Source organism: Sinocyclocheilus rhinocerous, unplaced genomic scaffold (assembly GCF_001515625.1).
Source record: "Sinocyclocheilus rhinocerous isolate Xijiao unplaced genomic scaffold, SAMN03320098_v1.1 scaffold174, whole genome shotgun sequence".
NCBI lineage: Eukaryota > Metazoa > Chordata > Actinopteri > Cypriniformes > Cyprinidae > Sinocyclocheilus > Sinocyclocheilus rhinocerous.
In genome coordinates this window covers 46,217-59,005 of record NW_015646289.1, presented here as the reverse complement: position 1 = coordinate 59,005, position 12,789 = coordinate 46,217, and the positions used below count along the sequence as shown (strand labels likewise).

At 34.9% G+C, this 12,789-nt stretch overlaps 1 protein-coding gene across 2 annotated transcripts in view; it reads right to left on the bottom strand.

Annotated features, from left to right (window-relative positions):
• LOC107707205 (probable E3 ubiquitin-protein ligase MID2) overlaps positions 1-12,789 on the bottom strand; it is a 60,303-nt gene that overhangs the window by 12,016 nt on the left and 35,498 nt on the right. For both annotated transcript variants that reach the window (XM_016511138.1, XM_016511139.1), the window contains 4 exons: positions 8,317-8,465; positions 6,883-7,010; positions 6,582-6,725; positions 949-1,110 (listed from right to left, as the gene is read on the bottom strand). In XM_016511138.1, the coding sequence (XP_016366624.1) occupies positions 949-1,110; positions 6,582-6,725; positions 6,883-7,010; positions 8,317-8,465 (583 nt within the window). The remainder of the gene's footprint in view (positions 1-948; positions 1,111-6,581; positions 6,726-6,882; positions 7,011-8,316; positions 8,466-12,789) is intronic.

The window sequence follows — 12,789 nt, the reverse complement described above, 5'->3', positions numbered from 1 at the left end:
TTTTGAAGTTGGGAGCACCAGTGCTACCAAGTAAAAAAGTTAATTTCGAGCCCTGTGTTTTATTCTACAACATAGAATACACGAATAATACCACATTAGTGATTTTTTTGAAGCCTTGAAAAACAAGTAAGCATCTAAATACAGGAAAACTCAATGTGCGTATGTGCATGCAAAATTTGTATTATGTTTATGATGCTCACGAGTTAATTTGACCCTCAAATTTATGGTCAGCGGCAACTATATTAAATATATTTAAAAATGTATGCGTTTTGTTATGCCACTACCCTCTGAGGGTATTTACATTTACACATTTGGCATTTAAAAAATAATTGCTACAATGCTGCTTATAATAATATTCATATTTTTTGAAAATGAAAAACAAAACTTGTTAAATACAGTTTGAAAATCACATGTTGTATTATTTGGTTTTATTGTAATGTGTGAGAAGCATTAAGATAAAGGTTTACTATTTTTGTTCGTTTTCATAGTGTGATTTTTGGTAAATTGTATTGAATCAAATTAGTGTCAATTTGAGCTGCAACATAGAAGTCTTACCCATTATTCAAACATAATACAAGGGTTCATTCTGGTGATTTTGATTTTAGGCTTCAAAATTCCTAACAGCTGTGTTAATTTGTGAGGATTATCTTGAATAAAATGTGTACGAAAAAAATCCAAAGGCTAATGGAAAAATTCAAAGGCTTTTACTTGAGGGAGCCAGGGTGATGCAAACTTCTGGGCTGAACTACAAACATATATCAGCCCTGCAGCACTCTATATTTTTGAAGTGAATGTTGAGTAAATATTGTGTAAAATAAATGTTCATTTTGGGAATATACTGCATACTGCTGTCAAGATACTGGCATCAGCTATTGAAAAAGCCATATCGATTGACGACTACCATGAGGTTTATAGATCCTTAGCACAGCTCATGAGGACTGGACTTACTGTTGGTTTTGAGTCGAGCAGGTTCGCTGTTTCTGCTGCCTGCCTGGTTGATAGCCTTCACGAAAAAGATGTAACGGGTGCCGCTCTGCAGGCCGTGGACTGTGTAGTGATTCTGTTTGATATTGGGCACAATCATCCAGCTATCTACAGAGTTATACAGACCTGCAAGGTAAGAGAGACAGAGCATAACATCAATCACAGATTCAGCATATGTTTTTACAATCACTCTTTAGTCAGGTCTGTGCTAGCACTCATTATTAACATAGAAGAATAGTGCAATAATAACCACTTACCAATACATTTTTGAACAGTGTGATTCTAAAAAGGGAATGGTACATATGAAGTTCATTATTCAAGGCATGCCTATTTCTGTTTGATGTGAAAACACATATAGCACACGTTCGTAGAGAGACTCGGGATGTTTGCCTCAGGCAAACAGATGCCCCTCAATCCAGTTTCTCATGATGAACCAGAATGTCCTCAGGAAACATCAGCAATGCCATTAAAACCACTGGCATTGCCACTCAAGGTCTGTCATGTGTCAGTGTGTGCCATACAAATGGCAAAAGCACTTCATAAGTACTTAAAAATGTAATGTAATAATTTTGAGTGCATTTTATCTAAATCAATTACAATAATATATCAACAACTGGCCATCCTGCTCTCCAGATATATTCCATGCAATTAGAATTACAAATTCCAAAAGATATGATGTAGTAAAATAATGAATAATGATGATGACGATGATGACAATAATGCAAAATTTACTAAAAATGAATTTTGAATATTAACATTATTCATATTGTTTATATCAGTTATATTAATATATTAGCATTGTCTCACCTACTGGCTATTCCTCTTCTCTTCTCAAAACAAAACAAAAACAAAACAAAACCACATGTCTAAGGAATAAAGATGCCTTCTTATAAATGTAATTGCATATAACTTTAAGTATTCAAGTAAATAAAAAAGTATAACATCTGATGACTGGATGAAAAAGAAAGCAAAGCTTATAAAGTATTAACCATTCACATCCACCAACTGCATGTCTGTAATATTTTTTCATGAGCAAAAAAGTCATTTGATCCACGTCCATATCAAAAAGGCGTTTGATGTTGTTGTTTGATGAATGGAATTAGCATAGCAGACTACAATATGCTGCTTACATTGTAAATTCTCTGCTGTTGCTCGACATTCAGAGGGAGAGAGACTTCAAAGAGGGTCAGATGAAGGTATGTGTCATTGGCTAAAAAGAAGGCAGGGTGAATAGGGATCCTAGACCGTGCATAAGTGAGTGTGTGTGTGTGTGTGTGTTGGCAGATGAAAGGGAGCTAAAACACAAAACTGGAACGGGGGTGCTCCCAATACTGTCGGCAAATCCAAACTAGCCTTTGATGCTTCTATTGTGTGTGTGTGTGTGTTTCCATGATTATGCATGTGTTTAGATGTCATCAATGCCAACAGGACATGTACTGTCGTAAGAAGAATTATTCCTGGTATGTTAAGATTATGGACAGTATGTGCATGTGTTATGATCCCACATGAACATATTTTCTTAGAGATGCAAAAACATATGGTCACATTCACCGCAAAAATAATGTCTCACTTCTGATCGGTGGCCACTGTGGACTGTGTCTTCATTTCACATTCACATTCTTGGGCAGCTCTCCAAAGCCCAGCTTATGAATATCTTAAGGTACAAAGACCTTGGCTTTGGCAGAAACCACTAAAAAGGAACAGAAACCTAGCATCATGATGCACCGTCTTACGACGACCAACGCCATCATGCAAAAATAATATGACACTTAATCAATGCCTTGCTGACCAGTCTTGTGATTATCTGCTCAATGATGGTGCTTTGAGATGCACTTCAGATACAGGAAGAGAAATATCCACCATCAAGGCTGAGGATAAATCATGGAAGCAGGATGGGAATATTGACCCGGTAAGCATGTCGCAGATGTCTGTGAAAGTGTACATCAACCACAAAGATGTGCTCACCTTTAAGCATGTTATTTGAGCAATATGGAATGAAAGGCTATGCTATACTGTATATACACTATTGCTCAAAAGTTTAAGGTCTGTAAGATTTTTTAAATGTTTTTGAAGCAATATCTTATGCTCACCAAGCTGACATTTATTTAATCAAAAATAAAGTAAAAACAGTAATGTTATGAAATATTATTTCAAATGAAATTAATTTGATCTTTTTTAAAGTTTTAAAGCTGAAATTCAGCATCATTACTCCAGTCTTCAGCATCACATGATCCTTCAGAAATCATTCTAATATGCTGATTTGCTGATCAAGAAACATTTATTATTATTATTTTTTTTCAGAATTCTTTGATGAATGGAAATTTGAAGGAATATCTTATGCTCACCAAGCTGACATTTATTTAATCAAAAATAAAGTAAAAACAGTAATGTTATGAAATATTATTTCAAATGAAATTAATTTGATCTTTTTTAAAGTTTTAAAGCTGAAATTCAGCATCATTACTCCAGTCTTCAGCATCACATGATCCTTCAGAAATCATTCTAATATGCTGATTTGCTGATCAAGAAACATTTATTTATTTATTTTTTTTTCAGAATTCTTTGATGAATGGAAATGTGAAAATAGCAGCATTTATTATTTTGTTAAAATATTTATTTAAGATTTTTTGTAATAATTTGAAATCTTTTAGAAATTTCTTTATTAATGTTTTTACCTTTGATCAATTTAATGCAACCTTGCCATATAAAACAATTTATTTCTTTAAAAAAAAGAAAAGAAAAAAAAAAGAGTTGGTAGTATAAGCAATCAATCCATCATTTAGAGAGAATTATTATCAGGGTCAAAATATATATATATATTTTTAAATTAACATTTGTCCTTAGAATAAAAATTTTAAGAGGCCTTTTTAATACGTGTCTGAGCTAACTGCAGTTTCTTCATTTAAAACCAATTCATATGAGCTTTAAAATCAACAATACTTATCTCTGAGAAAAATTGTATGTAGCAAAAAACACTACAACTTTTCTCAAAATGTCTTCTTTTGTGTTCCACAGAGAAAAGAAAACATCCCTTCAAATTCTGACTTACTGAAATTACATACAATAGCTGACTAACAGCTCTGTCAACACACTCTCACCGTTCTCTGCGTGGGTTTGTCTATATATAAAATTTGTTGGCGTTTTCAAGGTTGCACAGCACATTGAGCTAGTGTTTTGTGGGGACACACATTATCAAATGAACAAGAGTTTTGTTGGAAAACAGACACACAGAGTCAGATGACCATAATAGGGTCTTTTGTTAGACTGGTCTGACCTCATTCATGTTTGTACAACTGTCAGCTTTACAGTTGTGTTCGACCACGTGTTTGCTGGCCCTCGTAACATCCACGTCTCTCTCGTTTTCCATAAACTGCCCATGAGTCACGACACACGTCCCTGAGTAAGAGGTGCGCACGTCAGATTAGGCGATGTGGCCCGTTTCCACTACAAGGACAGCGGCATTTGCATACTGTTTGCTGCAGGTTAGCATGCCAGTCCGGCGGCTTGTATCACTATCAATCAATGTCACAATGAGCGCGGAGCAAAGAGCATTAGCTCGTGTCAGATCTAATCAGTGCTGATGCCAGGCCAGTGCCCTCACTTTCACAGAGCTGACGATAAAGTCTGCAGACAAACCAGAGCTGCTCTTTCAACAGAACCTCGAACAACGCTTTTCTGCTTTAAAGTCCATTTTACAGCTAATTTATTCTATTAGCTTGAGTTTCGGCTGATGCATATGAATTTTGTGCACATTTAATTGATCGCAAAAGGTCGGTTTTCCAGTCATGGCAGCTGTGCAATTACACATATTGGACTTGAGTGCACTACAGGGGGAATGTATAGATTTTTACATAGCACATGCCTCTTATTTTATGTCTAAGGCATGGTATTGGCATACAAACTGACGGATCACAATAAATGAAAAAGATCCTGCATGTTATCCAGCCTGAGCCCTTGAATATTATGCTTTTACTATGAGAGGCTTGCAAAATGTAATATATTTTTGCTAAAGGGAACATAAAGCAAGCCATCAATTTCACCGGCCTGCAAATATGATAAACGATAAAACGCAAGATAAAAAAAAAAACAATATACAGACATTATTCCATTAAAAATTCCTTGAAACTAAATGTGATTGAACTTCTTCATAGAAGGAAATCCATCTAGAGCTGATAGATCCTGACTGGGGGCCGGAGTATTTTTTGGAGCCACTTTGCCTGACTTGGCCAACGGCTGAGAAAATGCACCAGCAAAGACTCACATTTCATCTCAAGGGAGTGAAGCATACGCATCTAAGAATTGCAGCGTTTAGGCATCCGCATTCAAAGAGCAATGCTGTAAAAAGGTCTGGGAAGAAAGCATTGCTCTCCATTTCTGTGTCTGTTTGTTTGTATCCTCTAAGGAGCCTGCGGTAGCTCTGTAGATGTTTCGGGGCTTCTAAACTAGCAGCGGTTGAAATTAATATACCGTGTTTGTTACTGAAGCGGGCTGAATGGAAACTGAGGAGCAGGTCTGTGAGTGAGAGAGTGCTATTTCTGTACTGTTCAAGCCCAAACAAGTTATGCATGTCCTGGCCTTTAAGCAATTAAGCCTTAACAGCTCTTTCACTCCACAGATTCGTAAAAGCTAGACTTAGGGCTTTTATTTGCAGGTGCACCAACAAAACAAAAGGTATAGGGGGACAGGTAGGTGTTCAAAAACACTATGAATCCTTTGGAAAAGTTTTATGGGTATACAGCAGTAATTCTGGTGCTTCAAAAAGTAATGCAAAAACGATTAAACTAAATGCTAAATGTAAATAATAAAATGAAAATAAAATGATATACACTACTGTTGAAAAGTTTGTGGTCAGTAAAATTTTTACTTTTACAGTAAAATTCTTACTTATGTGGCAAGAACGCATTAAATCGATCAAAAGTGACAGTAAAAACAATGTTAAAAAATCTATGATTTTTCACAAAAATATTAAGCAGAACAGCTGTTTTCTACAGTGCTAATAGTAATGGCTGCTAAAAATTAAGCTTTGTCATCACAGGAAAAAAATACATTACATAATATATTTAAATAGAAATTTTTTAAATAATATTTCACAATATTACTGTTTTTATTGTATTTCTGATTAAATAAATGCAGCCTTGGTGAACATAAGAGATCGTAAAAAGTGTGCATATTATATTATAAAAAATATGAATAAAATATTATTAATTAAAAATAAGTAAAGTAAATTAAATAAAAGATAAATAAATAAAAAATTAAATTAAATGGATTAAATTAAAATGAATTGAAAAAAGTCACAGTCACATCCATGAGTCCTATTTGTTTTATTCCTATATAAAGCCTAAGATGATTTTTTTAAAAATTGATGGGCTTGTGCAGTCCTTATATATAATATATATATATATATATAATATATGTATAATATTAATACTATAATAAATCTTTGTTTACATTTCTATGGCAAAAATTTTGGTACTGTGTAGGGTCACAACTTGACGTCTAATGGAAATTGTTTGTGAACAGAAGCAAAAGATATAAATGTTGGTTTGATGGTAAAAGAGTGAGATAGCAAGCTGTGCAAGGTGTGTATTTAGACTCACTGATGAAGTTGGTCTGGCCAGTGTAGATGGTGTACTGAAGCTCATAGGAGGTGACGCTGAATTCATCTTCAGAGGTCCAGTGCACTGTTACGGTGTCATGCGAGGCCGTGCAGAGCTCTTCACGTATAGATGGAGGGTTGGGTGCTGGAAAAGAAGGCAATCGTCGAGACGGGATGTATTGATTCACTTCTGCTGATGTAATTCTGGCCATATCCCGGATACAGCATGTATTCATTAACTTTGCACTGCATACACAGAAGGCACCTGTAGAAGGTGGTTTCAGTTTTCTCACTGGTTTTACCTGTCAAGTAATCCAGTCCTTCCAGAATTTTCTTTTCTCTGGAGAAATCAAGGGCAAAATTGTCAAAAGCCTCGTTCAGATTGACGTCTGGGATGAGGACCTGGGAGGAGGCGGTGGCCATGGCAACTCTGGGAGGAAAGAGAGGCACTGGCAATTAATTTATAAATGTTTCTATTTACAACAGTCTATTTACAGGCTATAAGGCTGTATGTGATTTCACCCACAGTGACAGAAATTATAAACAGCATCTGGCAGCGCTCAAACTCAGAGAAGTGTGTGAGGCACATGAAATTCAAATAATACAGAAGACTGTACAGTCTACCAAAACCACTGAAATTTTACAGTTCTTGATAACAATTCTGATGCCACGACATTGTATAAAAAATAAATATATATTTACAATAACGATATTAGAAAATAATGGCATGTATCCTTTAACTATTGCTATATTATTCAATATTATATTTATTAAAATCTATAAAATATTTATATATATATAAATATATAATACTTTAAATAATTAGTTTTTATTTTAAGGAAACATTGTTTCTAGGTACAAATTTTTAAGTAAACGATCAGTAAGTAGGAAAAAACATTAAGAACAGTAAGCAGTTTTCTCTTTTCTATAAAAACTAAAATATTTATAATTGTTAGTTCATTTAGAAAACACTGTTTTAAGGCAGATTTTTAGTAGACAGTCAGTAATAAGGAATAAAAAACATTAAGATAAGTGAGCAGTTTTCTCTTTTTCATAAATATTATAAAATGTTTGTATAAATATTTTTCATAAAATATTTATACATATAATTATTACATTTTTGTTTCATTCAGGGAACATTGTTTTTAGGTACATGATTTTAAGTAAATAGTCAGTAATAAAGGACCAAAACCCCCCCCCCAAAACATTAAGAACAGTGAAAAGTTTTATTTTTATAAAAAAATATTCATACATATAATCACTCAATTTTTATTTCATTAAGTATCATTGTTTTTGAGTTTTCAAGTAAACTGTCAGTAATAAAGAACAAAAAATAGACATTAGGATCAGTGAGTTTCTCGTCAAAATTGTTGTATGATTAATATTATTGCACAATATTATTTAGCCAGCATTCGGTCTATTAGACTGCATTTACACTGCCTAATGCACAGATATGATAATGCAACACAGATCCCTCCTGTTTTTGTACCCGTTTACATTTCCACAAAACAAACCGCCTGTGTTTACATTAATTGCTCGTCAAAACCGCATGACAACACAAAGTCTCTCTCCACACCAAGAGCTGCACAAATATTGTTAAATATTGAGTCCTGAAGCCACAAGCAGCAGAACTGAAAGGAGGAGGCGGCACCAGGAAATGTGCAGAGTAGCTGAAAGTTGAATTCACGCTGGCAGAGGCAGTGACGGTGTGTGTGTGTGTGTGTGTGCGGTCTCACCTCTCTGCCACATTCCTGGCCGTCTGGAGGAAGCGGGTGTGGTCGTTCTCCTTCAGACTGTGCTCAGCCTGTGTGATGAGGGCACTCGAGCGCTCTAGACACTGTCTGCAGTTCGCAATCTGCTGGGCCAGCTTCCTCAACTTCATCACCTAAACCCACACACATGCTTTTTACAATATATCCACATTCTTATGAGAGATAATGCATGGAGCTGTTATTACAACTTTCTAAGCTATTAATATTATAAATGTTTACATTCCCCAAGATGTTATGAAAAATAATGGACCCTAATGGAGCATTTGATCAAAAACTCATTATTACCCCTTGGCTCATCATCACAGCCAAATGAGCCCTTTGCTTTGTTTGCGTTTTGTGTAATTACAGCTGAGAAACAATAAAGTGACGGATTCTGATTTTCAGTTACTTTTAAGGACTCATATAAATGCTGAATTAGCATGAACTGTTAAAGACTTTGCCTGAATGGAAAAACAAAAGCATATTTCATTCTGTATAAGATGTCTGTGAAAAAAATGTGAGCCAAATCAATTACACAAAGTCTCAGAGATTTTAACAAGAAAAGAGTATGGCCCAATCCAGACTGCATTGCAAAGAATCTAATTTAAAGCTGGAATACCTTTAAATGTTTCATATTTCTCATATTTCTTGTGTCTGGCTGGATAGCTTTTCAGATTTCCTCCTTGCATAAAAATCAACTTTCTGCATTCATATAGAATTTAACTGATGTGTGGGTCACAGGTGAGCTTGTTTCAGCTACTTTACAACATCCCAAAATATGACTTATCCCGTCAGAATTTACTAGTTTAACTGTGTTGACAAAGTCTTATACTTTTATACTAAAGTTCAAAAGTTTGGGGTCAGTAAGATTTTGTAATGATTTTTGAAATAAGTCTCATTTGTTCACCAATTATTCATTTATTTGAAACGGTTGGCTGCTCAAGAAACATTTCTTATTATTCTCAATGTTGAAAACAGTTGTGCTCTGATACATAACCCTGATACATTTTTTTAGGATTCTTTGATGAATAGAAAGTTCAAAAGAACAGCATTTATTTGAAATATTTTTTTCTATTAACATTCTACTAACATTAAATATAAATTAATATTGAAGTAATACTTTCTTGCTAAATAAAAGTATTCATTTCTTTAAAAAGCTGAGGCCAAACTTTTTAGTGGCAGTGTATATGAATAATATCTTTTGGTTTGTCTCCATCGGGATTCATTTCATTCAGAGTATGAAAAGACAATGCAGAAAAGCAGAACGGATGTGGCGGAAGACTAAACTTGAAATCCACTATAGCATATATAAAGATAGCCTTCGTGCTTTCAATGTGGAACTAGGCAAAGCTAGTCACCGGCCTTCCCAAGAAGACCATTAGACAGCTGCAGCTCATCCAGAACGCTGCTGCCAGAATTCTGACTAGAACCAGAAAATCTGAGCATATTACACCAGTCCTCAGGTCCTTACACTGGCTTCCAGTTATATTTAGGATTGATTTTAAAGTACTTTTACTCGTTTATAAGTCACTCAATGGCCTAGGACCTAAATACATTGCAGATATGTTCACTGAATATAAACCTAACAGACCACTCAGATCATTAGGATTAGTCAGTTAGAAATACCAAGGGTTCACCCAAAACAAGGGGAGTCTGCTTTTAGTTATTATGCTGCCCGCAGTTGGAATCAGCTTCCAGAAGAGATCAGATGTGCTAAAACATTAGTCACATTTAAATGCAGACTCAAAACTCATCTGTTTAGCTGTGCATTCATTGAATGAGCACTGTGCGATGTCCGAACTGATTGCACTATATTCTATGTATAATCGTTTTCTTAAATTCATTTTAAACTTCTTAAATCAATTGTTTTAATCATTTTCAATGTTTTTAAATTCCTTGTTTTATTGTTGTGATTATTTTTTTTTTCTTTTCTTTTATGTAAAGCACTTTGAATTACCATTGTGTATGAAATGTGCTATACAAATAAACTTGCCTTGCCTTGCCTTGCCTTCATTACAAAAGGAAATTATTCAAATGAGATGATATGCATTTGACTTGCAAAGTATATTATAATTCTATAGATTATACAAAAATAGGCATTACTACATTCCATGCTTAAATATAAAACATATTGGTCTGAATTTACATAAAAAATAAAAGAATTTCCAGCAATATCCAGCAATCTTATATATACCGTTACCATAATATAATGCACTCATAGCATGAAATACGATTTTGCCCACAATACCTGACCACAGATTTACTATGAATTCAGCTTTCCTTCAAATAACCCCATGTTTCATGTGCGTATTCATTATTTTTCTTTCGCGAGGGAATGAGAGACATTAGCTATGCTTCCTCAATAAGCCAGTAAGTCGGTTAAGCAGGATCTAGCCTATGCCACAGTGTAATTCAATAGAGGAATGGGACGACTGACAGGAAGGAATGATTGGAAGCATTCAGATAAATCAAGAAACAAGGAGAGAAAAATGTTGCTCGGTGCCGAAGTGGATTGCATTACATCAAATCCCAATCTGACCCCATTTCTTAAAGACAATTCAAATGATTTGCTTTGATGAGATGGTGCACTGCCAAAAAGTTTCAGAATTTCAGGACGGCATTAAAGAAACTGGACTGCATCAGAAAAAAAAAAAAAAGTAAATCATTCAAAAACAATCCAGTAACAAACAAGCCTGAACAGCCAAAGCCTCAGATCAAATCTTACAGACACTTTGCATCTGGGTTTATGATTCCAAAAGCCTCTTTAATGCTAGAGATACAGGCACTTTGTGCTGGAGCTGCATTACTGATGTTTGCAAAAGGCCAGACATAATCTCATGATGCAGGCTGTGCATGTCGACTCGGGGCTTCCATGTGAGAGGGCTTACGTAGAGACACTTCTGATGGAGATTACTGCATTTGTCCGGGTCTCTCACATCACATTACCCAAAAACAGAGAAGCACAGGCCTGTCTCGCGGCTCAAATCCCCACTTGATAAGAGTGTGAGTTCAGGCTGTCAAGTTAAAGTGCCTGTGCGCTGCACACTCACTGTCAAACACAAAATGCTACACACACTGCGCACAGACGAACTGGAGCAGAAAATCTGACTCTTCAGTTCTGGTAATGTTTGAAGAGTGTCAAAATATAAAATATGGAACAATATATGATCGTTCCGTGTAAAATCGACAGCTCTGAATCTACAGTCTGATCGGATTATCAGTGTTCAAAACTGTTGCAAAAAGCTGCCTTGCTTGGTAACAGTAAGTTAAAGTTATATTGAAAATTGTTACATTTATTACTCATTCGTAAAAATGAACCACAATTAATAATTTCGAAAAAATATGCTGCCATTCAAAAGTTCTCCTATGCTCACTCAGGTCAGACTACATTGATTTGAATAAAAGTACAGTAGTTTTAATTTATCTAATATATGTAAAGTAATCTATTTCTGTGATGCAAAGCTGAATTTTCAACATAATTACTGCAGTCTTCAGTGTCACATGATCGTTCTAATATGCTGATTTGCTGCTCAAGAAACATTTATTTTTGTATGTTAAAAACAGTTGTGCCGCTTCATATTTTTGTGGAAACTGTAATACAATGTTCAGGATTCTCTGATGAAAATTTAAAGTTCAGCATTTATTTCAAATAACTGCTGAGATTTAAAATGTTTATAACCTCGTAAATGTCTTCACTGTCACATTTGATCAATTGAATGCATCCTTGTCGAATAAAAATATTTCTTTAAAATGTTTTCTTTAATATTTCTTTAAAAAAATATCAACCGTACTTTTGAACGCTAGTATAATAAAAATGAATAAAATAATTAAACATAATTAAAAGTAATTATATATGAAATATTGGTTTATTTTATTATTATTATTGCCAGTATAGTACATCTCTCAAAGGGTTAGTTCACCCAAAAATGAAAATTCTGTCATGAATTACTCACCCTCATGTCGTTTCAAACCCGTAAGACCTTCGTTCATCTTCAGAACACAAATTAAGGTATTTTTGATGGAATCTGAGAACTGTCCCGGCATAGACAGCAACACAACTGAAATGTTCCCAAGTCCAGAAACGTAAAAAGAAACGCAAAATAAAAATAAAAACGACTTTATTCAACAATTCGTCTCCTCCGTGTCACCCTGGTGCCATTTTGGAGAATATCCGCTGGACGTTGCTGTTCTGTGTCAGCTGCGTCACACGGATACGCTGTTTTCGTTCAGATCAAATCACAACAACGTAGGAAACAGATCCGGCGTGACGCAGCTGACACAGAACGGCATCCGTTGTTTACGTCCAGCGGATTTTCTCCAAAATGGCACCAGGGTGACGCGGAGGAGACGAATTGTTGAATGAAGTCTTTCTTTTTTCTTTTGCGCACAAAAAGTATTCTCGCAGCTTTGTATAATTGCGGATGAACCACTGACGTCACTTGGATTATTATACAGATC